The 24,419-nt window shown below is 53.1% G+C and overlaps 1 protein-coding gene across 3 annotated transcripts in view; it reads right to left on the bottom strand.

Annotated features, from left to right (window-relative positions):
* Nucleotides 1-24,419, bottom strand: part of RBM19 (RNA binding motif protein 19) — a 62,004-nt gene that overhangs the window by 12,856 nt on the left and 24,729 nt on the right. For 2 of the 3 annotated variants that reach the window (XM_053993510.1, XM_053993509.1), the window contains exons 22-24: nucleotides 15,406-15,511; nucleotides 9,808-9,928; nucleotides 4,284-4,397 (exon numbers count right to left, since the gene is read on the bottom strand). In XM_053993510.1, coding sequence (XP_053849485.1) covers nucleotides 4,306-4,397; nucleotides 9,808-9,928; nucleotides 15,406-15,511 — 319 coding nt within the window. In that variant the 3' untranslated portion in view covers nucleotides 4,284-4,305. Of the gene's footprint in view, nucleotides 1-4,283; nucleotides 4,398-9,807; nucleotides 9,929-15,405; nucleotides 15,512-17,623; nucleotides 17,697-24,419 lie in introns of those variants that run through there. The other variant, XM_053993511.1, reaches the window with a different exon arrangement.

Here is a 24,419-nt window from a genome sequence, read left to right as displayed (position 1 = left end):
GACACTCCCTTCTCCAGGATGCTGCCCACCTCCCTGCTCCTGTGCTGGCATCACTTCCCGTTTGTCACCGATTCAGGTCACACCCTGCACACCCCCAGCTCTGCTGTGCTCTGCCTCCCTTCCCAGCTCCAGTTTGGGGTGAAAGCCTCCCTGATTAGCCAATTTGGATCCCTATTTACTGTGAATTACCGAGCCTGATTATTATTCATGGCTGGTGAAGGCTGAGCTCTCAAGCCCGGCCATGCGGTTTCTCTTCCTCTCCAGTGCATATATTTAGGGAAAACAGGAGGCAGAGTGCCTCAGTCAGGGAAGCTGCACGCTGCCTCCTCCTCCTCCTGCTGTATTTCCTGCTGAGGAAGGTGCTGGTGGATGCTGGAATGTGGTGCCAAACAGTGGTCATGCTGTGACCCAGGGTAAAGTCCAGATGTGCTGGAATACTGGTCCCTTCCAACTCGGCTTCTCTTGGGATTCTGGGATTAAGGAGAAGCTCCCCAAATCTCCCAGCCAGCATCCAAGGCAACTCTCTCAATCTACATTTGCAAATTCTTCCTGAAGTCCAACCTGAAGCTCCCTCTGGAGATTCCAGAGCTCGTGGAGTCAGCAGCTGGGCTGGAAAGCAGCAGGCAGGACACAGGGGATGCAGGATCTTCCTGCAGGCCTGCAAAGGGGGAGTGAATGGCATTTACCGTGCCTGCTTGGCCTTTAAGTGCTTTCCTGACCTCATTCCATGGCACACACCTGGGAGGAAGACAGGGAAGATGGGCCTGAAGGGATGAGAAGAGCTGGAATTCCTGAACTGTAGGAGCAGTGCAGTGGTGATGAAAAGAAACCACCAAGAGCTCAGAGATGCTGCCTGCCTGTCCCTGCCAGCTCTCCTGCCTTCTCCTGTGGCACAGAAAGGAAAACACAGATGGTGGTCAGGAGCTTTCCAAAGGGAATGGGCCACTTTGGGCACTCACAGGGCACAGTGGCACAGCAGAGGGGCTGGCAGTGCCCAGCAGACCCAGGCTCCCTGGAGATCCTCTGTGCCTCACCTTGCTTTGCTGGCTGTGCCCATAAGGAGATAAAAGCCCACACAGGCCTCTGGCAACAGGCAGCAATGAAGGAGAGCTGCTTCTACATTAAAACCCCTTAACCCTCTCATTCAGTAAAAAAAGCTGCATTTGAATAATATCCTAATCCAATTGCAGAGCTGGCCCTGGGGAGGGGGATCTGCAGCGTGCCTGGGGAGCAGCTGCAGCCACCACAGCTCCTGCTCCTGTCCTGTCACCCTGCATGAAGCTGTCAGAACCTGTCAGACACCCACTGACCAAGGCAGAGGGCTTCGAGCCCCCAGGGACCCTGCACCATATCCCAGCAGCCAGAACTGAGTGTAAGCACTGGTTTGAGCTCTCTGGTGGGGAGAGCAAGGTTGAGCACAGCCCAGAGAGCCCGTCTGGGGTGGCTGTACCCCAGCTCTCATCTGCAGAGCCAGGGCTGATGGATGACTCTGCCTTGGAGCTGCTCATCTTCTCTGCCTGGCTACAGCACTCACACCCCAAAAGGGCCACCCAGATGAGCATCACACCCACCCTGTGCCCAGCTCTGCCCAGGGAGCACAGGGCACACACGGTGACACTGACCCTGGGGTGTCAAGAGCCAGCAGAACGAGGGGGACAGGGCTACAGCTCATCCCAGCCCAGTGCAACCATCAGTGTGCAATCATTTGGTACAGACAAAACCCTCCTGAACAGCAGAAAAGAAACTATTCCCCCTCGCAAGGCAAACAAGAGCACTGCAGCAGCACTGCGAGGTTAAGTACCAGGGGGAGGCTGTTCCCTGCTTTAGCTCCGTGGACAGGTAACAGAGTTTGCATTATTTTATCATTAGGATTGCTTCAGATCAGGGGGGAAAAAGAAAACAGCCAGTGGGGAGTGCTGAATTTCTGCAGATCTACTTAAGTGATCATTTTAATTCAGGTGTATGCTCGTTTTTAGAAAATTCCTGCTGTAATTTTAGGGGTGCAACGTGTGGGATTCTCAATACGTAACAAAGAAGTGGAGCAGGAATTAACTCCAACTGTTCTCCAGAGCTGTGATCAGCACTTCCATAATTAATGTCCAGGCACATATATATCTGTGTACACATACACAGCCCCCCCCCGCTCACATCAAACAGATTTCCTTGATACCAAATTGCCTGAAAAATTAACCAATGTCAAACTGCTCCACAAGATAAGTATCATTAAGGGAAAAAGAAAATCTTCATTATGTTTGAAGGTACAGGGGAAAAAAAAAATCCCTCATGAATGTTTTCCAGCCTGTTCCCAGCCTGGGAAATAACATGTTTTAAAACATATCAAAGGGTTAAATTAATTTTCATTAAAATTTAAATTTGAGAAGGCTCCCTCTCTTCTTTCCTCCCTCCTCCCCCTTTGAACGTTTGACTGGCAACCATTTCATATTTCAATCTCGGCAGAACAAATTGAATTAGATGTTGAAACCAAACTCTGCTCTGTTCTCTAAAGCCTACATGCTCTGCTTGTGCTAATCCTTTTCGTCGCCGCTGCAGACCTCAGAGACACTCAGCAAGAAACCTGCCCTGCCACAAAAGACAATGAAGGGAAAGAGGAAAAAAAAAAAAAAGAAAAAACAGGAAAAAAAAAAAAACCCACAGGAAAATCCAAGCCCAACCTGCAATGCTGCAGAGCTTTGCTGAAATCATGTGCTGGGTAATGCATGTGCCTGGAGGGGACCCTGCCCAGCTTCTCTGTCCTGTGTGCTGGGCAGGGGCTGGTCCTGCACAGCCAGGATGGTCAAACATCCCTGCTGAACTGAAATGTAACTTGGCTAAGGCTGAGGTTTCCCTGCAGTGACCCCCTGGTGCAGAGCTGTGCCAGTGCTGGGGCACGTGGTGAAGGCAGTGGGGAACAGGGACAGGAATGCCACTCGTCAATGCCAAGCAACAAAAGGGGAATAAAGCTTGTCACCACATCAGGTGACACTGCCACCCCCTCTGACAGCGCTGCCTCCACACCTGTGCCTCAGTTTCCCCCCCTGCTGCACAGCTGGTGCTGCTGTACAGGATGAGGGCTTCACACCACAGCCCTGAGACACCCCAAAGGGCTATTCCTGAATTTTGCTCTGTCCCCTGAGCCAGCACGGCCAGGTCCTGGCAGGAGTGGCTGCTGTTGGGTTTGGGAAGCCTCTCGGTGGCAGCAGCAGGGCTCTGGAGCTGCAGCACAGTTTGGGGGACCAGCAAGGGGGTGTCACACCTCTGGTCCCTGAGCAGGAGCTCAGCCTGGGACTGCAGCTCAGTGTTGAGCCCTGTTCTTGGAATTCTGCAGAAAATGTGGTGGTGGAATGTGGGGTAGGACACATCTGTAAGCATCACGTGCCCTGGCCCTCGGGCTGCCCGCTGGACAAGGTGTGCACAGCACTCACACCTGGAGGCATCCCCGAATCAGAGCTGGACAGATGGCACCCCAAAGCCCTGGCACTCCTGCAGTGGCCCTGCATGGAGCAGGCAGTGCTGGCTGAACCCGGCTCAGATGCTGTGAACAGGGTCCCATCAGACACTCAGGGTTTCCACTGTGGCCACAAACACAAAGGACACCACGAGCCCACCTCCCCTCTCCTGAACCCACACAGGGTGAGCTCGGGGGTCTCAAAAGGGTCAGAGGGGCTGGCAGGACTGCAGGGTTTGACCTCGGGGAGCCATTTCATCCTGGCTCCCTCCTGCCATCCCACATTTTCCAGCCTTGAGATGCTGCCCCAAGACACACCAAGGAGGATTGATGGCAGCCAGGACTCACTTGGGTGTGGAGTTTTTGGTACTGGCAGGGAAAAGGCCTTTGCCAAACTATCTGTGACATGGTAGCAGCTGCAGGTTGGTGTCCAAACAGGGATTCTGATTTTTTGGCAGCCCATCTCTTCTCCCCCAGCCACAGGGAGGGACAATTCACAGCCTGACAGCGATTCCTGCTGCAGCAGGAATTCTGCTGCCTTCCCCTGGGGGGATGCCAACAGCCAGGGGAGCACACAGAACACACCCAGGGCATGCACTCACTTCAACACTGGGCTCAAACCGAGCCAAATCTGGGCTGTAACCCCTGGGACCACAAACAGGAGCCTCTGGGGTCACAGGGGGGAGAGGCAAAGGCTGGGATTCCTGCTTGAAGGCTGCTGCTCCTTTGGAATTCCACCTTCTCCTGCCCCTGGTGCTACCGACCCTGCAGCAAGCCAGGACACTGTGACTTTTAGGGCCAGCTGTGCCCACCCTGGCCCCACTGCCCCAGTACCCACCTCAGCAGACCCCAGGCAGCTGTTAGATGTCCTCATCCTTGTTATTGTCCTCCTCTTCCAGGTGCTCCATGATTTCATTCAAAATCTCCGATCGTTTCCTCTTCTTCGGGGAGTCTGTCCAGGCCCGGGTGGGAGTGAAGGGGAGGAAGAGAAAAGCAAAAATTACAACCTGGACCCACCTTGGGAGGGGCTGAGGGGGCTGGAGGGAGCAGGATACCCTTCCAGGTGAAGGTCATCCATATCATATATCAATCAATATCAATATCAGGTCCTGGAAGGAGCTGGGATTCCAATACCTCCCACCCGTGCTTTAGTTCACAGGCTGGGAGCAAACAGCAGCCAAACAGCTGATGGTGATGCCAGCCCTTCCTGCTGACCCCAATTCACCATGGGATTCACAATCTTCCTGTGGAAAAGTGGCTGCAAGCCTAACCAGGAGCTCATCAGGGCTCTTGGCAGGACACAGCACCACCGACACCTGGCTGAGACCACCCCAGCCCAGCAGCCCAGTGCACATCCCTCACCTGGGTGGGACCATGTCCCTGCTCTGCCCCTCCTGCCCCACAGCTCCCGAGGGACACAGCACCATGCACACATCCCTCCCAATGCATGCAGGACAGAGGGGAACCCTGGGGGGCTGCCAGCACCTGAGGGGACATCCCAAGCCCGGCTCTGAGGTGACAAAGCCATTTGGTCCCTGATCTGAGGCTGACATCCTCCTTTATGCTGGGCAAGCAGTGCCCTCCCGGCAGGAGCCGTGGCACAGCCCCCTCTCCCCCCCTGGCTCCCCAGCTCGCTCGCAGCACATGGAGAACAGCTGTTTAAATCCTGCTTTCAGACATCAAAAGCCTCGCTGGGTTTCTCAAACAAACAAACATACCATAGGACTAAAGAAAAGGTGTAAAATAAATAAATGGAACAAGCTGTGCATTTTCTTTTAGTATTACAGCTGCTGCGGGAGATAAACAACAAGTAAATGTCACAAAACATCAATACAGAAGAAATTAACCTGACAAAAGCTCACATCCCCCCCCTCTCTGCCTCCCCCCCAACTCCCAACAATTTTGCATTTCTGGAGTTCCCATCTAATGATTTTATTTTTCAATTAATTCCTTGACAGAGAGCCAGAACCTGCCTCCCTTCTCCCTGGGGGCTGTGGGGATGGAGGGGGATGAGGGTGCTGATGGACCCTGCTGCCCTCCCAGCACCCACCCCACCGAGCTCAGGGGAGCCATGGGGGCCACAAGGTGCCACCCCAAGACCCTCCAGCAGCTCTTCCCAAAGGAAGAATCACCCAAAGGCACAAGGGATAACCCACTCTGGAGGAAGGTGCCAGCTCAGCAGTTCTTTATTCTGCTCCCAGCTCTCCTGCTTTGGAATGGCATCAAATGTGGTCTCATCTCCCAGATCCACTGTAGGAGCGTGTCCTGTACCTGCCACCCCTTCCCAACCAGACCCTGGCAGGCCCCTCATGGAGATCCCACAATGCTGAGGCTGCACAGCAGAGGAAAAGTTGGAAATGGGACACTGGGTGCAAAGGGAGCATCCCTCAGCAGAGCAGCACCTGCTATGGCACGGGCAGGGGTTGGGCAGGGAAATCCCCCCAGATTCACCAGCTTGGCCACGGGGAGCACCAGCAGCATCCCCTTCTTATCTAACAAGGGGAAAATAAAAACCCAGGAGGGTGGGGAAGCGAATTGGTTCGACTTCCTTCCGTTCTGCTGCTCCAAGCTGGTTAAGGTTTGCCGCTAACGATCCCATTTGCTTCCTTTAAACAATGGGCAAAGCCGGCGGGGGTGGGCCGGGAGGGGGATTACCACGGGATTAGAATGTGGCAGGGTTGTGGATGCCACGCTAATCCTGCAGGGTTTTACTCTCCGGCTCCAGCATGTGTTTGCATTAGTTACAGATGCTCTCGAGAAAAAAAAAAAAAAATTAAAAAAAAAAAATAGGAAAGGACAAAGGAAAAAGAAGGGAGCCCAGCGGTTGGGAGGTGAGGGAAAAGGAAACCTGGGGGTCTGCGGCCAAAGGAGGAGCGATCTGGCAAAGGGGATGGAGGCAGGAAGACTTTCCCACCCCGCCAGGAGGATCAGGACCATGCCTTCCCCGGCAGCGCCCTGCTGCCAGCAACAACTGTAAATAAGCAGGGATGAGCCGCAGCGGGGCTCGGCTGCTTTACAGCCACCCACAGCCCTCACAGCTGAACCCCCTCCTCACACACCCCCCTCATCCACCCTCCCCATCACAACCCCCCCCACAAGTCGTTGCTTCCCCTCCCGGCGTGGCGAAATTCCCCATCTGTCAATTTAATTCTTTGATCGATGGGAAGGAGCAGGAAAAGCGGCCCGGCACAGCTGGCTGCCCAAGTTAGGCCTGGCGGGAGAGCGGCGGCCGCGCCGGAGCCGGCTGAGGAGCACGAGGCATTGTCATTTAGTGGGATTGGGAGCCAGAGCCTTCCCTGCACGGCCCCGGGCTCCCGGGAGAGAGCAGGGCACGCGAGGGGGTGGGCAGCGCCTGCCAAACTTCCCCCAGCTCCATGCTGGGGGAGGAGAGGGGCTTGGAGCTGTTCCCAGCCCTGTGGCTCCGGGATTTGGGGATGCAGGGGCGAGTCTGGAGTGTCCCCCCTGCCCAGGGCACAGATCCATGGCTGCCCCTTGCCCCAGGGCTGCTGGGCAGCGGGATCTCTTGGTCCCAGAGCCAGGACAGCCACCCTGCTGGTTTCCAAAGCCTCAGTGATCCTTGTTTTCCAAAGGGAGGATCCCCCTGCCCAAGCCGGGCCGAGATGCTGCTGCTGGCAGCGTTTGTCACCTGTCCCTGCCCTGCTGTGGCATTTGTCACAGCCCTGCTCCAGGTTATGGGCTGCACTAGAGGTTCCAGGGACAACTGTTGGCCAAGCTTTCCCTGGCTTCTCCTTCCCACGTTAAGAGTGGGAATTTTATCCACACAGCCTGTCCCTGGCCAGGCCTTCGGGCCCTCCAGCCACCTTGCAGCAGTGGGTCCTCCAAATTAAAAGTGGGGTGCAAACAAAACTCAAAGTATTTTTTTTTTCCCTAATATAAGAGCCTCCTGTCCCAGGATGAAGAGCAGATACTCTCAGAAATGAGCAAAAAGCCTTAAATCCCTCCCAGACTGTGCTGGGAGCCAGCATGGGTGGCAGGGCTGAGGTGGCAGGCCTCTGGGCTGGGCTGTGGCTTCACTCCTGACACAACTACTGAAACCACCCGTGGCAGTCAGTGACCACTCCTGGGCTCCTCACTTTCTCCTGACACATTACAAAGCCTCAGAACACGCCATAAAAAATGACCTGAAAACTACACAAAATGGGAAGGAAGCCTATTCCCTTTTATTGCATCTATTAGACCTATTGAAAAGTCAGCTCAGAAGTGGCTTGATTGCCATGACAAATGCCTGCATGGAAAAAAGATTTGGGAGACCAGGCCTCTCCTTCACAAATAACAGCAGAGACCTGGAACTGGAAGCCAAATCTCTCAAAATGGTCTCTAGAAATAAGGTGTGTAATTGTAGCAGACAGCAGTCAGTGGTAGGACATGTCTGTCACAGCCCAGGTCAGGACCTTGAAATACTAAGACAAAGAGGATGAGGCTGACATTAGAGCTGGGAACACCACAGACCTCAGTCTTGATTGTTTCCTGAGGCTTGAAGACCTGAAATTATCTTTTCTTTCCCATTCCCAGCTTGGGATGGGGACCTGGCCACTGCAGCTGTGGGAAGACCCTCACAGTTCACCCACACTGTGCTGGGAGAGAACTCATGGGACCTTGACAAACAGCACAGGGATGTCTGAGCTGCTCCTGTGCCCTGTGGGGAGAGGAAGAGACCTGGGGAAATGGGGATCAGTAGGAAAAAGCCTGGTTTCTGGGCTGTACCACCAGTGAAAAGAGATGTGTGGTCTCAGCCTGGCTGCTGGGTGCTGTGTGTGCTCTGCATCCTCTCCATCCCTGCTCCATGTGGGAAAAGCAGCCTCTAGCCACGCCAGGGAGGAAAGCTGAAGGAGCATCCCCCTTCCAGAGGGCTGCAGGCAGAGTGGTGCCAGCCTTTTTCCCCCTCTTTATCACTATCACCCTCTGCACACCCACAGAAGGGACAGGGTGCAGCTCCCTCCTCACCTTGGAGCCACTGGGCACCCACAAGTGGGGATTTTATTCCCCACTTCCCAAGGGAATAAAATCCCACCTGTGACCCTCCAGTGTGGCACAGAGATGCTGAGACCTGGTCCCAGGCACCAGCCAGACTGTGGTGCCCACAGGTGTGCCCCAGCCTGGCTTTCCTGGCACAGATCCTCTCCTGGCACACCCTGCTCTGCTGCATTAGCCACTGGCAGTTTGGCCAGGCCTGGAGTCACTGGATGTTCCTGAGATAGGCTGGAGCACAGCAGGGATTGTGCTGCCATCCTATTTCCCATTCCTAAAGATGGGGAGTGGTAGCCTTGCTCCTGTTTCTCAAGTAAGACCCTGGAGCCACTTCAGCTCCAAGGCTGCATTCCTGCTGGGATGTGGAAATGCTCTTCCTGCTGTCCTTGCCAGGGCCCCAGCTCGGGGAGGAAGAGCCCAGACAAGGAGGCTGGAGCCAAGGCAGGCAAAAATCAGGAACAAGCAGAGCTTGGGGGAAGTGGCAGAGCTCACAGCCACATCTCCTGAGAGCCTGCAAGGATCCTAAAGCCAAGACTGCTTATTTCTCCCTACACAGAGCAGAGTGGAAAAGAGGCAAGGAGATCCTGAAGATAAAACTGGGTGCTCGAAACATCTCACCTGTTTTCTCCACCCAGGTGGAGCTTCACGTGCATGACATGTCCCCACTCCAGTGCTGGGCTCTGGGTGGGCACATCCACCCTCAGCCCTGCCACCACCAAACTGCAGCTTCCCCAGCCTGGAATAAGCAGCCCTGCACTGTTTCAGGAACATGGGGATCACTGGATCAGTCAGGATCCCTGAATAACCGAGATGTGCTGCTCTCCCCTCACCAGGGATGTGCAGCCCCACAACTGCTGCCAAACCCCTGGGCCACAGGCATGTGGTGATGGAGAGGGGAAGCAGGGAGGGGATGCGGGAGGAGGAGCATTGATCTCCAGCTTAGCCCTGCAGCCCAGGGGAGCCCTTCCTACATAAATATTTGCCAAGCAATGCATTTGTGCCTGTCGATGGCTGTCAATAGGAGCCTGCAGTGCTGTCATCTGCAGAGCTGTCACTCCCAGCAGCCTGAGCCAGGCAGCCCCTTCTGCATCCCAACCCATCAGCACACAGTTTTCCCTTTTAAATCCACGTGCTGCGTGCACAAAGCCTGTCCCCAGCTCGGGAGCAGCCGGGGGAGGGAGCAAAGGCGCTGTGGCTGGCAGGTGGCACCGTGGTGCCCGGGCACGGCTGGCACACGCAGAATTAACAGCTCACAGGCAGAGCTGTCAGACAAAGCCCCGGCCTGGATGCCTCCTGCCTCCCCCTGCGTGCTCAGGCTCCAGCAGGGAGCTGGCAGCCCCCAGCGAGTGGCAGTGGCAGGCAGGAGGGGTTACCGTGGAAGTGCTGGGCGGTTTTGCGGCGCAGGGCCTCCAGCGTCTCCTCTGTGTCCGCCCACTCCAGCACCAGCCTGCGCCCGTACAGGTGAGTGCTGTGGCACAGGGCGTTGAAGGCTTTCTGCAGAATTAAAAGAGAAAAAAAAAGGAATTAAAGGAGAAAATAAGAAGAGGCTCACAGGAGGGAAGGCAAAAATGTCGCTCCCTCTGCCCTGGAGCGGAAAGGGCCACCGGAGAACATCGTACTTGGAGTGCTTTGCTCTGATGGGGCAGGATCCATCTCCATCAGAGGCTCTGACTCGGTCATTTATCTTCTCTGCACTTGCAGCAGAGCACGTTCCCATCACCACTGCTGCTGGCTGCTGCTCGTGGGGGGCAGGCTGGAGCCCAGCACAGGATGGGACCACCCTGAGCTGGGAATGCTGCAGCCTCTGGAGCTCTGGGTCAGCGCTGGGTGGGACCCTGTGACTCCCTAGCACCCTGTTCTCTGCTGGAACACAGGAAAGCACAGCTCAGCTGTGAGAGGGAAGTTCCTTTCTGCTCTGAAAGCAAGATGGAAAACTGCCTTTCTCCTGTCAACCATTTGGTGACTTGGCCATGGTGGCAGCAAATGTGGCAGAGCAGAAGCCAACACAGAAGTCCTCTGCTCTTTCTGCCTGTGGTGGTTTGCTCTAGTGCAGAAATCCAGAGGTTTCCTGGTGTTAGGTCCTGTTCAGTAACACCCATACAGCTGGAATCTCTTGCTGATGTTGAATACAAACGTGCCAGCCAGCCCAGATCGCAGATGGCTTTCTCTGCCCCTGGCCAACCAGCAGAGACACCCAGTCAATCCAGGGAAGTTTGATTTTGTCTTTATTTCCCACAGAATTTCAAGGAAATTCAGGACTAAGCAGGATTGGGCCCACAATGCAAATACACAAACACACTGGCCAAATATTTTTATCCCCAGGGGCCTACAAAGTGCTCCACAGTAAAGGCTGGGCACACGGGAAGAGAAATGCCCCAAATGCTTTTTCAAAAACCCCAGCTAAGGCTGAGATTAGCTCAGGTTTTGAGCTCTGCAAACTTTATCCCTGGAACAAAAATGGCAATGTAGGATCAGACACACATCCTGCTCCCATCTGGAGGCCCCAAACCACTCCCAAGCTGTCCTGTAGAAGCCCACATCTCTCCTCTGAGCCACCTGCTAAAAGCAGCTTTGAAGCACTGCAAGCTGTCCCCAAATGCCACATCTCTGGGCAGAGGGGCTTGTCCTGCTTTGCTGCCCACAGCTGCTCCTCAGGACCCTCCTTGAGCTGCTGGGTTATGAAACCCATAAAAAACCTGCCATTTTCAGTAACCAGCACCCAGTAACCTGAGTTTTCCTCCCTTTCCAAAGTCCTTTCACTCACATAACCCTCATGTGCTATGAAACAGTGATGAGGAGCACCAGCTCCACCATGGCATGGGTGAAATCCCCATTATCCTGGCAGGGCAGAGTGCCCCCTTTTCCAGGGGCACATTCCTCCTGGAAGAGCTGCAAGCTCCAGCTGTTTTTATTTGCTGCTGCTGTGTTTTCAAGGCCTATCTCCCAATTAGCAGAGCAATGTGTTGGCTTAAACAAACACTTGGGGGGAGGCGGCGGGAGGGAGTTGTGAGGGCTGTTTATGTTGGCATGAGGAGCCTTTTCCAAAGCCTGGCACACAACCCACAGCTCTAAACACTGCATCTCCTTTGTTAATTCCTATTTTTGGATTCCTCCTTGCCACAGCACAAGGAAGAGGAAAGCTGGGTGACAGCACACAGCCCATCCGTGCTCCACAGATCATGGAGGAGGGCAGACCAGGGTGAACGTGCCACTTGGTGGGCTCTGGCCCTCTGAGCCACTTCTCTGCCCCCACCTCCTCCTCCTCTTCACGGGATTGTCATCCTCTAGTTTTGCTGGCAGCCCTGGGAAAGGTCATGGAGCAACAGAGAAGGCAGATGCTGCCATCAAGTTGTGTTCAGTGCAGGAAACCCACTGGGTGAGACACATCTGCCACCAGTCTGGTGACATTGGCCCTTCCTGGCCAAACACATCCCCAAAATGAGTTGGTTTGCACCCATGATGAAAGAAGGCTCCAGCCTGTACTGGGATCTCTGCTCCCTGTCTTCCAGATGGGCTCCAGGAGCTGGGAATGCAGAAGGGAAGCTGCACATTTCAGGTGACAAACACAAGGATGTCACTTCTTTTGAAACAAGCTAAGACAAAAGTAGCTGTTCATTGCTCTGGCAGGAATTAAGACTTTTTCAGGGGAAAAAAAACGAGAAAGCACTGATGATTTAAAAGACAAAGGGATGAAGGGGAGAAATGCCATCCCCATACATCTACACTGCTGGAAATCTTCCAGGGAGAGGAGGAAATCTGCCACTGCTGCTATTCCAAATGAAGAGATAGGTAGGGAAAAAAATATATTTTAATTAGGTGACAAGTATGAAATGAGGAGAAGCAGGCTGGCTCTCACAAAAAGCAGGAGCTATTTTTGGGGTGCAGCTCCTCTATGTGAGCATCTGCCTTCCCAGGACACCTCTCTGGAGGAACAAAGAAAGGCCAGAGGTTTGTGGAGTCGTATCCAAATGAGGGATAAAGGGAGGTGTGGTGCCTGCTCATCCAAGAGAGAGACTCACCGCAAAAGCCCTCTAATTCCCAGGGCTCCATATCTTCCTACACCTTTAAGGAGAGCCTTTGCCACAAAAAGCTCCTGTGGAAATCCCAAACCCGATTCTGATAAAGCTGCTGCATTTGGTAACACACCCTCTGCCAGGCCACCCAAAGCCTGCAGATCCCTGGCAAACCTCCTGGGCCTCATTTGCTTTCCAGATGCTTTAGGGGTTGCATGAAAACACTAAGGGCTTCTCTTCCTTGAGAATAGGATGTGAGCATGCTTAAAAATGCCATTTCTGAGCATTTTTTGCAAAGTTTGGTTCAACCTTAACGTTACGGCTCAGCATGGTGGGAAAAAGTGGGAGAGGAAAGGGAGAGGCTGGAACAGCGCCTTAAAAACGTCTGTGGGATTCAGAAAGAGAATTTGCAAGTGAAGAGATGGCTGATAAACCTCCAGGAAGGCCAGGCTGCTGGGATGAGGCAGGCAGAGCTCTGGAGCAGAGCCTGCTGTGCTGGGAGGGCCGGGAGCACACACAGGACCGCAGCGTCTGTCACCCGCGGGTGTGACAGCGCCAGCCCTGACTGCTGCACTCATTTGGAGGACAGTGCTGCTCTGCCTCCAGATTCCCCCTTGCCCTATTAAACACTCAAGGCAAAGAGCCTCCAGGCTGGAATCATTAGAGGGACAAAGGGTCAACAACATTAGGAGATTGATAAATATCCCTCCCTTGCAAGAGCTGGTCCCAACTGAGGATGCTCTCCGCAATGCCAGCTGCACACAAGGATTTTTCCTTCCGTATGTGTGTGCATTCTGAAAGCATTGGCTGTCTCTCCCAAATGGGCAATTTCTATTTGGAGACCAGATGTATTTTTATATCAACAGGGGAGAAAAGTGGGAACTCGGCTTCCCAGTTAGTAGTTCAAAAATAAAAACAATTCCGCAACAATTCTGCACAGGGAACGTCAGGAAACGTTTAGTGCTTCCTTAACTGGAGTTAATTTGGGATTGCCAGTGCATCAGAGTTGCAGGGAAGGCTGAGGAGATCAAGCCAAGCCTGATGGGGCAGATCTGCAGGCACAGCATCGGGGAGTTGGGAGGAGGAGCCCCCATCTCCGCGCTGCCTGTGGAAAATCTCCATGTGCGCTCCCACAGCAGCCGTGCTTGTTCAGAGAAAAAGACAAACACGGGAGGTCACAGGCTTTAAATGCCCAACAAAGGCAGCCTAACTATTCTATTACAAACCCATCATGTTTTATAAGATGCTTATAAGCAATTTCCAGATTACCACTCTGAGCAAAAGCGTCACTGACAGTCAGAGCTATTCAGCTCAGAGGTCTCCAGGCCCACTCCCCTCCTCTCTCATTTCACTCAGCAATAAACTCTAAGCCAATTATGAGCGTGTTTACAATATTCAGGATCCTATTCATCAATACACCGTGCATCCTCTTCCAGACGGCCAATGGAGTGTACTTGATGTGCCACTTGTGAGACAATTAAATCCCTCAAAGAGATGAGGGTGGAAAAAAAATAGGAAGAAGGAAGAAGAGCTGCTTTGCTGGGAAAGAAGAAAACCCTGCTGAGAGCTGTTCCACGGGGCAGCTCTCTCCCTGCATGCTCCCCTCCATAAGCTTTGGGAGCTGTGCCCTGGGCCAGAGCCCTGCCTGGCTCTCTCCCCTCACCATAGCTGGGCTGCCTATCACTGAGATTCCCATTTGTCCAGTGCAGCTGGAGTCAGCCCCTGAGGGGATGAAAAGGGATGGGAAGCAAACACTGAGCCTGTGCCTGTTTCCCCCAGAGAGCAGCAGTAAAGAACCAGTCAGGTCCCTCTATGTACCTTTCCATCCAAAAGTTTCCTTGGGAAAAGATTATTTCAAACCCCAGCAACAAAGTCTGAGTGACCGTGGAGTGAAGCAGAGGCAAAAGCAAAGCTGCTTTAAGCAGAGCCACAGGCACAGCTCAAGGTGCAGGGAGAGGAACCAGGCTCCTGGGGGGATCCCTGCACCCCCAGCTGACCCCCAAGGGGAGGAGGGAAGCTGAGCAGAGGGAAGTTTGAATTAGGATCAATACAGGACTAACGAAGAAACTCCATGTACTGTGTTATACAGGAGGTCAGCCTGGAAGGGATGATCTAATAGTCCCTTGTGATCCTGGATCAATGAATGCTGTCTAAAAACATAAACACAGGTTCTGACTGGCTCCCCCCTCCTCTGTCCTTCATCTGCACTCACAGTCTGGAAAATCTGGAGTTTTGGGGGCTCATGTGGTCCCTTCCCTGCAGCAGTAACATCCCATGGGTTGTGCTTACAGCCATTCCCTTCCAGACCCTGCCCAAATCACCAGGAATCAGCAGCAGGATGAAATCCACCCTGCCCCAGAACCTCTGGCAAAGGATAAGAGCAGGATATCATCAGACAGGCTGCAATCCCCTTGTTTCTGCTAAAAGCATGGAACTTAAAAGATATAGGAAAGCTTTCAAAAAATAAATGAACTAGGCCAATTCATAACTACTGATCCTGTGGCACAGTCACTGGGAAAGCAGCAGGGTAAGGCTGCTCACAGGGGGCTCTCAAAACACACAGAAGAACTGGTGAACACAAGCCTTGCACAGGTTACAAATGAGGGAACAGCCACAATATCCAAAACTCCCCTAAAATCAAGGTGGTGGCAGAGGTGGGACATGTGCAGAGGTTTCCTGATGCATTAATGTTGGGTCAAAACCATCCTGTCTCACCTTGCTGCTGACAAATCTGAAAAATAAGCTCCTGTCCTGTATTACAAGAATTTTGAGTTGTTTTATCCGTTGCACCAAAATCATCCCCTTTAGGGTCTGGGCTGTGGGTTTTGTTGCTGCCCACAGTCTGAGTGCAGCTTTCCTGGGGAATGCTACCAGCCCAAACCTGGGCTAAGCTTTAGTGGGAGAGAGCCTCCAGGCTTCCCTGCCCACCTGTGGCAGTGCCAGAAGGGCACAGCTCACCTTGGCATCCTGCTTGGTGACGAAATCCACAAAGCCAAAGCCCCGGTGGGATCCCGTTCCTGCCATTTTCTTGGGCAGCCGGACAGTCTTGAGCTCTCCAAAGGTGCTGTGAATCCAAGGAAAAGCAGGGACAGCATGAGATGAAGGGAAGAGTCACCCCTTCCCCACAAACCCTGGCAGTGCCAGCTGCAGACCCACACTGAGTGGGTCACTCACATCAGGTGTCCTGCAGCCACTCTGCTGCCCTCCAAGCCCCATTTCCAAAGCAAATGAAACCAGCTAAAAACTCAGCTTGGATTTCAAGGATAATTCTGGATGTAAAACATAACAATACAAAAAACTTCTTTAATGTAACTGCTTTGCTCCTCCTTCCCTCAGGAGATCCAGCCAGAATGCCATGCCTTGCTCAGGGTGGGCAAAGCATCTCCAGGTTACCAGGGCTGCTCCAGATCCCACCAAAACAGATTTATTGTTTCCAGAAGTGGGGCTGGAGTGCACAGGATACAGGCAGGACACAGAGCATGGCCCCACAGGGAATCATTCTGTTTCCAGAGTAGCTTCTCCATCCCCAGAGGTGTCATCCCTCCAACTCCAGGATCCTGGGCATTTTTTATGATTGGATTTCCTTGCTCTAACCCTTCAGCCTCTCCCATCCTGCAGCTTCTCTGCTGGAATAAACTGGTTTTATCGAAGCTTTCTGGATGTAGAAAGGGAAACAGGCGAATCCAGCAGACCACAACGTCCATATCCAACAGCATTTCAGACAAATTTTGCAGTGTCACTGGAAAGCCAAGGATGGGGAGATAAGGGGGTTCCTAGCCCACAAGAAGGGACCTGTGGCTTGAACACCAAAGCATGCAGCCATCCCACTTTGTCCAAAAACCCTAAAAAGGTTTTTTTTAGCCCCAAGGGCAGCACGTGCTGGACACCCCTCTCCAGTGCCATCCCCTGGAGAAATTCCAGGACAAAGCCAACGCTTTCCCTGCTGCCAAGCTCCCTCTTCCCCTTCTCCTCCCCTCCCCTCGCACCCATTTATCAAACACATATGCACAAACTGCAGGCAATAAATATTTAATGTGGCCCAGGTCTGAAGAGATGTGTTATTTTATTTGAAAATCTCCACACAGGCGTGCATACACAAAAGGAGCCTGGGATACAGCAGTGCCAAAGAGCACCTGGGAATAAACACAGTAAAGGCCATAAACGCTCTCGTGAAATGATATAAGCTAAATCCTGGGAGTTAACCTGCTGCACTGGCAGCATGACCAGGCATTCATCCACCCAATTTCCTTAGGCAACGTGGTGTGTAAATGCACCATTATGAAGCTTCAAAATGAATCCGCACGTCTCCCGCTCGGTGCTTTCCCTCCCTCTCCCTCCTGCCCCCTCCGAGCTGGAGCCACGCAAACAAACAAACAAACCCCAGCACAGGAGAGGGAGCAGCCTCGGCTGCTGGGAATGCTCGGATCCTGTGGTTTCCAGAGGTCCTCCTGCAACGGGGTGGGGGTGGCAGGGACTCCCAGGATCCCTGGAGCATCTCAAATGCTGCAGTTGGGTCAAAGGAGAGGCAAGGAGAGAGCTCCTGAGCCATGGAGATGCCCATCTAGCTAGGAAAAATGGGAGGTAGGAGCCATGGGCATGCTCCAGTCTCTCTCTCTCCATGAAAAATATCAAGGACATTGCCTGAGGGCAGCAGAGTATTTGCTGAAGGAACAGGAGCAGAGTATTTGCTCAGAGGGAGGTCTCAGACAACGCTCAGTGTGTGCACCCAAACACCAACATGTCCTTTTGACACCAAGACCCAGCACTCAGGGTGGGTCAGGGGCACCCACAGGAGCAGGATGGCTCTGGATTCAGGGTGCCAGGGAAGCTGTGCTGACCCACATCAGCCTGGCCAAATCTGGGAGCAACTGGCTCCTCCTTCCTCCCCAGCTCAGAGCAGTCCAAGCCACCCACACGTGGAGAGGTGTGGAGGGAGTGGAGACCTGCTCCAGATGCAGAGCAGGGCTGGCCAGGAGCCTTCCCTGGGCACTGGGAGCCAGCAGGGGCTTCCAAAAGGATGGATCCAGGGAACAGGCGAGGTGGAGGGGTGAGGGAAGCCGAGGGGACAGGGCTGACCCCAGTGGGGCCATGCAGGGGAACAGCATCCCCCCCACTGCGGCGCTAATTAGAAAGCACAACACAGCAATTACCAGCGCGGGAGCTGCGAATGAAGGCACAGCTCCGGCCTTTAATGTTCTCCTCTGCGGTGCCAGGCTCAGACTCACACCTCTCCTTTCCAATTATTTCTCCTGGATTTGGGGGGAGAGAGAGGCAGAGGCAGAAGGAAACCAAATTACCCCCTGCAGTGCCAGGCTCCCTACCCAGGGAAGCCAGAGGGAAGCCAGGTGCTGACAGCTTTGCTCCCACTCCAGCTGCATCCTGGCTCCAGGATGGCCAGGCATGGATTGTGCCATGGGCAAAGGCACTGGAATGGGGATGGGAGGAGGAAAAGCATGAGCACATCGCCCAGGTGACACCAGAGCATAATGGCAGGAGAGAGAAGAAAGCAGCTTTTCTGTAAGATCTCATGGAGCTGTTTGAAAATGTGCTCCCAGGGGCTGGGATGGCTGTGGAGTCACAGCAAGTCAGACGTGGTGGTGCTGCCAGCTCCTTCCCCTTCCAGCACAGAGCTCTGATGGGCACAGATGGAGTGAAAAACCCACAGGCAGCCCAGGGTAGGGGATTCTCTGGGTGCTGGTGCCTCTCTCTCCTCTCAAAGTGGGCAGAGATCAGCAATCCTGCTGCCAGCACAGAGCACAGCACCAGGCCAGGCTCCTTCCCTCGAGCAGGATGGTTCACAGGGAGGTTTCCAGCATCAGTGAGTGTGAAACCAGAGTGGTTTCTGGATTTATACTCACCCACTCATCCACGCCTTCTCCAAGTGCTCCTGAGCCCCTGCACCAGGGCTGAAGGAGCTGGTGGTTGTGGGGGCAAAGCCCTTTCAGGCTTGAGACATTGACTGGCTTGCAGTCACCTGGCTTAACTCTGCACAAGACTTGAACCTCAGTCCTGAAGAGCCCACCAGACCCCTGTGCCTGGCCTGGAGCTGCATTTCTGACAGAACACCCCCACAGCTCCTGGTGGCACCACACTGGGATGGGATTGCAGTGTGGCCAAGGTATGCAGCAATCCCAAGTCTCTCGTGAAACCCCCATGGAGCTGCTCACAATTAACACAGGAAGGTTTGGGGGCCAAAAGCAAAGAGTTTTGCTGCAGAGGCAGCAGGATGGCAGAGCCCCTGGTGACCTGCCATGCACACAGCTGCTCCCAGCTTCCTTCCCACAGATCCATGAAAAATGGTGCCCAACAGCTACTCTCTGAAATCCCAAGTGGAATCAGGACCAGGAGGGAGGGCAGAGGTGTGGAGGACGTGGCTCTGCCTGGGCTCCCCTGTCCCTGCAGGCCCTGCCAGCCAGGCTGGCAGATCTGTCCTCACACCTTGCTCTCCCAGGCTTGGCACGTTTTCCTGCTGTTGGCTGGGAGGGATGACAGCCTCCACAAACACTGCAACTCCTATTTCCTAAATGAGAGCCTTTGTTTTGTGCCCATCCAGATTTGCTGGGAAACCAGAAAAAGCCTGTGCTGGCCCTGGCTGAGCCATGATCCACGGGGCTGCAGAATAGAGACAGCCACAAGCTCTCCTTTGACAAGTCACCCCTTCCAAGCTCAGCAGAAACACAGGGTGCATCCCAGAGATGCCAGCAGGGACATCTCCTCCCTCCCACCCACAAGAGATGCAGCATTTCTCCATGGCACTGCTGGCTATCAGCTGCTCTCCTGCTGCTTTGGCAGCTCTTCCAGCTGCCATCCTGCTTCCCTGGCTGAACAGGGAGGAAAAGGAGATTTCTCCTCCTCACTGCAAGCTGGCTGCAGGTCAGAGGAACAGCACTCCTTGGGATTGTAATTACATCCTTCTGGCACAGGCCAGCTGGGAGGCAAGTCCTTTGCCTGCTAATTATAGGACATTATATTGCTATTAACCAGCACATTCCAGCTCGGGAGACAACCCACGGCTCACTTGGCTTTGCCTGGGCACCAGGAGGAGCCTGCGCATCCTCCACCAACACAGCCATGGGACAGAGGAGAATGGGCATCCAGGTGGGCTCCAGAAAACCCCTTCCCTCCCCTTCCTTCCTCCCTGCTCTCCAGAAAACCTCACAGCTTCAGGCAGCTCGCTCATGGGACAGGTTCCTCCGGATCAGGGTGAACGTGGAATCAGAGTGGTTTGGTTGGAAGAAACCTTAAAGCCCATCCTGTTCCACCTCCTGCCATGGGCAGGGACACCTTCCACCATCCCAGCTTGCTCCAAGCCCCATCCATCGTGGCTTTGGGCACTGCCAGGGATCCAGGGGCAGCCACAGCTTCTCTGGGTGCCCTGTCCCAGGGCCTCCCCACCCTCACAGGGAACAGTTTATTCCAAAAAAATTATAAACATCTCTCCAGCTGGGAAGCATTCCCTCCATTTCAACCCCTTCTCTGTCTCAAAGAGCACCATTTAAACTGCAAAACCCTTGGGTGAAAATCCCTGATGGTATTTTCAAGTCCCAAACACACAGGTGTGTTCATCTGACTTGATCTTGGTACATCCCAAGCCATGAGCTGATCAAGGACTCTTGGGTTGCCACATTCTGAGGGGGACAGCACAGCTGACACCATGAATCTGTCCACTGCCAAAAAACACAGAACATCTTGGAAAACAACCACAAAAATCACCCTGAGTGCTCTGCAGGTGTGTACAGAGGTCCCACAGCACAGAGCAGTCCTAAATCCCCCTCTCTGGTTTATACTGCTTCAAGAAAAACAAAACAGCAAAACCATGTTGAAAAACTGATTATGAAAACCTTTATCAAGGCTGCCAACCTTCTCCTGGCTTGCCATCTACTGCCACCATCTCCTCCTCCTCTCCTCTTGCTGCCTTCCTATCCCAAGCCCTGCCCAAATGCCCCCTCGTGCCTGCTGGCAGCCCCAGGCCGAGCTCAGGCGGATGAGCCGGGCAGCGTGACCACTCATCCCAAATGGCTCTGGGCAGGGATGATGAGTCCAAAAGAGACACAAGGCCTTCCCTCCCCTCCCTGCACAGCCTCAGCCCCAGCAGCAGGCTGCAGCCACATGGAATTCACTCAATCCCTTTGCAATGCTCCTCTCCATTTTATTCTTTTTCCCCCGCTTGCCCCCAAACAGGACCTTCCCCCTCCAGAAAACCATGGCCCTGCCGCTCTCTGCCTCTGCATTTGCTGATTAAAAGGGGGAGGAAAAAAAAAATACAGTAATGGTCCTTTTTTTTCTTTCTTCCTCCTTGAGGAAGGCAGGACCCTGGCAAATGGTTTTGCCCCTGGGCTGAGCCATGGCCAGTTCCACCCCCTGCATGAGGGAGTTAATGGGATCCGCAGCAGAAGGGCCCTCCCGCCTCCCGCTCCAGGACTTCAGCTGACTCCAGGATGGCTAATCCCATTACAAGAAAATAACGTGGATAATTCAAGCTAATGAAATCGTTACAAGAATGTGGACAGCCAGGGGTGGACATTCAGAGCCAATTTAACACTCCTTGGTGTTGTTATCCCCAGCACAGGAAATATCTGAAAAGGAGGAAGGGAAAGGGAAGGAGGGAGGAAAAAAGCCTTCCTCTCTTGTTAGCTTAAATCCTGTTAGAGAGTTCAGGAATTATCTGGCACCCATCTCCCCTATTACCATTATCAGCAGCAGCATCAATAATGTCTCCTTCACCTCTGAAAATCAGCAAATGAAGGCACAGGAGGACAAGGTGGGAGGGAAACCTCTGGATCCTGGAGCCCAGTCAAACTGTGGCTCCCTCCAGCTCTGGTGGAGCCGTGGGTGGAGGGATTTGGCAGAGCAGAGCAGGGGAGCAGCGTCCCCCTGGCCCACAGATGAAGTGACACCAGGAAGCAAGTCCCAGTGCAAAGCTGAGCCTTCGTTCATGTCCTGCTGGATAATCAAAGCTCCTGCAAAATCCGTGTGAAAAGCCAGCGGGACACGGGACAGCCACGTCTGCACCTTGTTCTTTACCATGGATCATCCATTTTTCCAGCTTCCTCTCCTCTTTGCCCAGGAGCATCATCTTTGTTTGGAGGCCCCTTGTTCTGCTGCTGCAGCACAACTGGGTTTTGCTTTATGGGATTTCTCCTTTTCCTTGTGCTGCTGCCTGCCCAAGCTTGGCTGCTCCAAGCACGGATCCCTTCCAGAGCCCAGTTTTCTGGGCAGACCTGTCCTTGCTGCCTGCTCCTGGGGCAGGGCCAAAGCCAGGCTCCCCTCACTGCAGCATCTCACACACTCCCTGGAATAACACTGCTGCTGGTCCCAGCTCTGGACTTCCATCCTCATGCAGGAAGTCCATGACATCCACCAGAAAAGGAAGCTGCTCCAGCTTTTGGATTGCCCTTGCTTCCTCGGCACCTCTGGAGAACTCCAAGTTTAGTTCTTCCTGGATTTATCGAGTTTTGGCACAGATCTTCAAGAATTCTTTAGATGCCCAACACCACAACTACTACAAGTGCCAGGGACCATGTGGACACAGATGTGCTTCTTCCAAGGAGCTGGGAAGGGACCCACGAATCCCATTTTTAGTGGACAGTGGCAGCAGCCTCCCTTGGAGCTCGTGGCAAAGCAGGATCAGGAACACAACAGCTTTGGCCCCAGAGCAGGAGGCAGGCAGGGGATCTTCCTTCTCCTCAAGATGCTGGATCAGGGGAGGCAGTGGCTGCTTCCTGTGGCTTAACTGCCTTGTTTAAAAACACAGCAAAACATTTTCTCCCTTCTCGATTTATTTTCCTTAACAGTTGCTTATGAGGGACCTTATCAAAAGCGTTCTGAAATTCCAAGTAAATTAGTCATTAGGCAGGTTTTCAGAACAGTAATTAGGCCACTCCATGCCCCTGATGTATTATTTACCTGAGAAGATCTACATAATTAGGGCTCTTCTTTATAACTGGTATTACACACACTAAATTCTACTCCAGTCTATCGTGTAATTACGCAATTAGGCCGTACACTAAACAGAAACCAATCCTGAAAACCAAGCAGAAAGAAAAAAAAAAAAAAACCCACCACCCAACAGTAATTATTATTTTTTTGAAATCCTCCATCAGCAACACAGCAGCAAGTCTTAAAATTTTAATATCCCTCCACTTAAGTCACTTCTAAGCAGGTGCTGCAACCAGGTTTGGTTTCTTAATTTTGCTGCGTTTAATCCAACTTTGGGAGGTTTTAACATCGGGAGAGATTGGCTTTAAAGGCTGGTGGGAAAAGGGGCCTTTCCCTTGCCTGGATTTGCTGAGCTGGAGGCAGCAGCATCCTGGCCCTGCAGCCTCCCTTTGCAGCTCCTCAGCCCCCTGCTCCTCCCAATCCACGCTGATTTTCCAGCTCCTGGGGGCAGCCAGGTACAGCTGCTCTGGTGTGTGACTGTCACAGTCGTTTTGCCCTCCAGAGCTGGCTCCCACGCTGGAATTTTAGTGTGGAAAAAAGGAATGAGAGCCCTGGAGCCCCTGCAGCAGGAGCTGGGATGTGCAGAGCCTCACCCAGCAGCCTCACACGCCTTTAGGATGGAGGGATGGATGTGGTCATCTCCTGAATTGTTCCCATCTTTCTTCTGGTCCGACTGCAAAGCAAGATCCCAGGATGTCCCTTCCCACCTGTGCCTGCCCACGGGGTATTGCACGTGCCCTGCTTTGTTTCCTGCTCCTTGCTGATGGACAAGCTTGCACCATTGGGGTGGGAAGTATTTTTTTTAATCCACTTCTTGCCATAAATCTATTTTAGACTTGGTGACATCAAGGAAAAGCAGCCAGGACTCACTGACACCTCCTGGAGAAGACACCTGCCTATTCTCCACATTTATGTCCATGCTTTAAAGACAACGATGATTCACTGTCTAATGAAAGCAGGAACAGACTTCCTCCTGAAGTTTCACACCTCAATGCCTACAATTTCCAGTTCCTAAGGGCCAGGGGAAGGTGCAGAGCTGGCACAGGGAGCACCACAAGCTTTAGGAAGGACTAGGTTTAAGCAGTAGTGCTGAACTTGAACACTGACATGAGTTTGGGAGTTCAAAGCCACCCTAAAAGAGTGACTCAGAGGATTTAAAGATAACTGGTGGATGTGTGATGGAAGAGGTCACCCCAAACCAGGATGGAGGTGGAAAATCCCACTTTAATATTATTCAGGTTTTGTTGTTGCTTCTCTTCTCCTGGGCAATCTTACAGAGCTCTGAGCTGGTTCTGGTCACAGAAGGGCTCTTGTCCCCTCTGCTGCCATGAGCCAGCCACTCTCAAATCCCCTCATTTCACCTATCCAACATCTTCCTTCTTAATCCTACTAGTAGTACTAGCTACTCCTAATAGTAATTTTTTTTTTTTTTTTTTTTTTTTTTTTTTGCTGGGGGAGACAAAAGGAGAAAGGATGGTGGAGAAAGGAGCAGCTCTATCAGGACATCTTCCCCCACATCACCTCCCTGGAGCACACCAGGACCAAACCACACTCCCCTGGCAGCTGTCCCTGAGATGTACAAATGCAGCAGTCACCTACAGACCCCTACATCCCAACCCTCAGGAAATCTCAATCCTTGCACAGCCTTCAACAAGAGCCTCCAATGCCTGCAAAGCCTTTCTCAGAGCTCACACTCCTAAGCCACAATTCTCCCAGCACGCAGCACCTTGCAGGACCAGGGCTTAGGAGCCACCAAGTCACTGCCCTAATCACCAGAGGGTCAGGATTTCAAAGGAACCCGCAGCTCCCACAGCGCTGAGATTTGGGGATTTATCTCTCCTGGGCTCTTTTGAAAATCCTGATCAGAGTACAGCTCTGGTCAAAAAAATAAGTTATGCTAAAAATAGTGCTCACAGGAGGGTCTGCCTCAAATCTCTGCTCCTGGAGGATTCTTATGAGTCAGCTCCTTTCAAAGACAAGAGGAAATTTGTACAACTAGCAACTAGGAAACACAGAATAAACCCAGAGGTGTA

This window comes from Vidua macroura, chromosome 18, assembly GCF_024509145.1.
Source record: "Vidua macroura isolate BioBank_ID:100142 chromosome 18, ASM2450914v1, whole genome shotgun sequence".
In the NCBI taxonomy this organism is placed as follows: domain Eukaryota; kingdom Metazoa; phylum Chordata; class Aves; order Passeriformes; family Viduidae; genus Vidua; species Vidua macroura.
The sequence above is the reverse complement of the archived record's forward strand: the minus strand, read 5'-3'. Positions and strand labels throughout refer to the sequence as shown.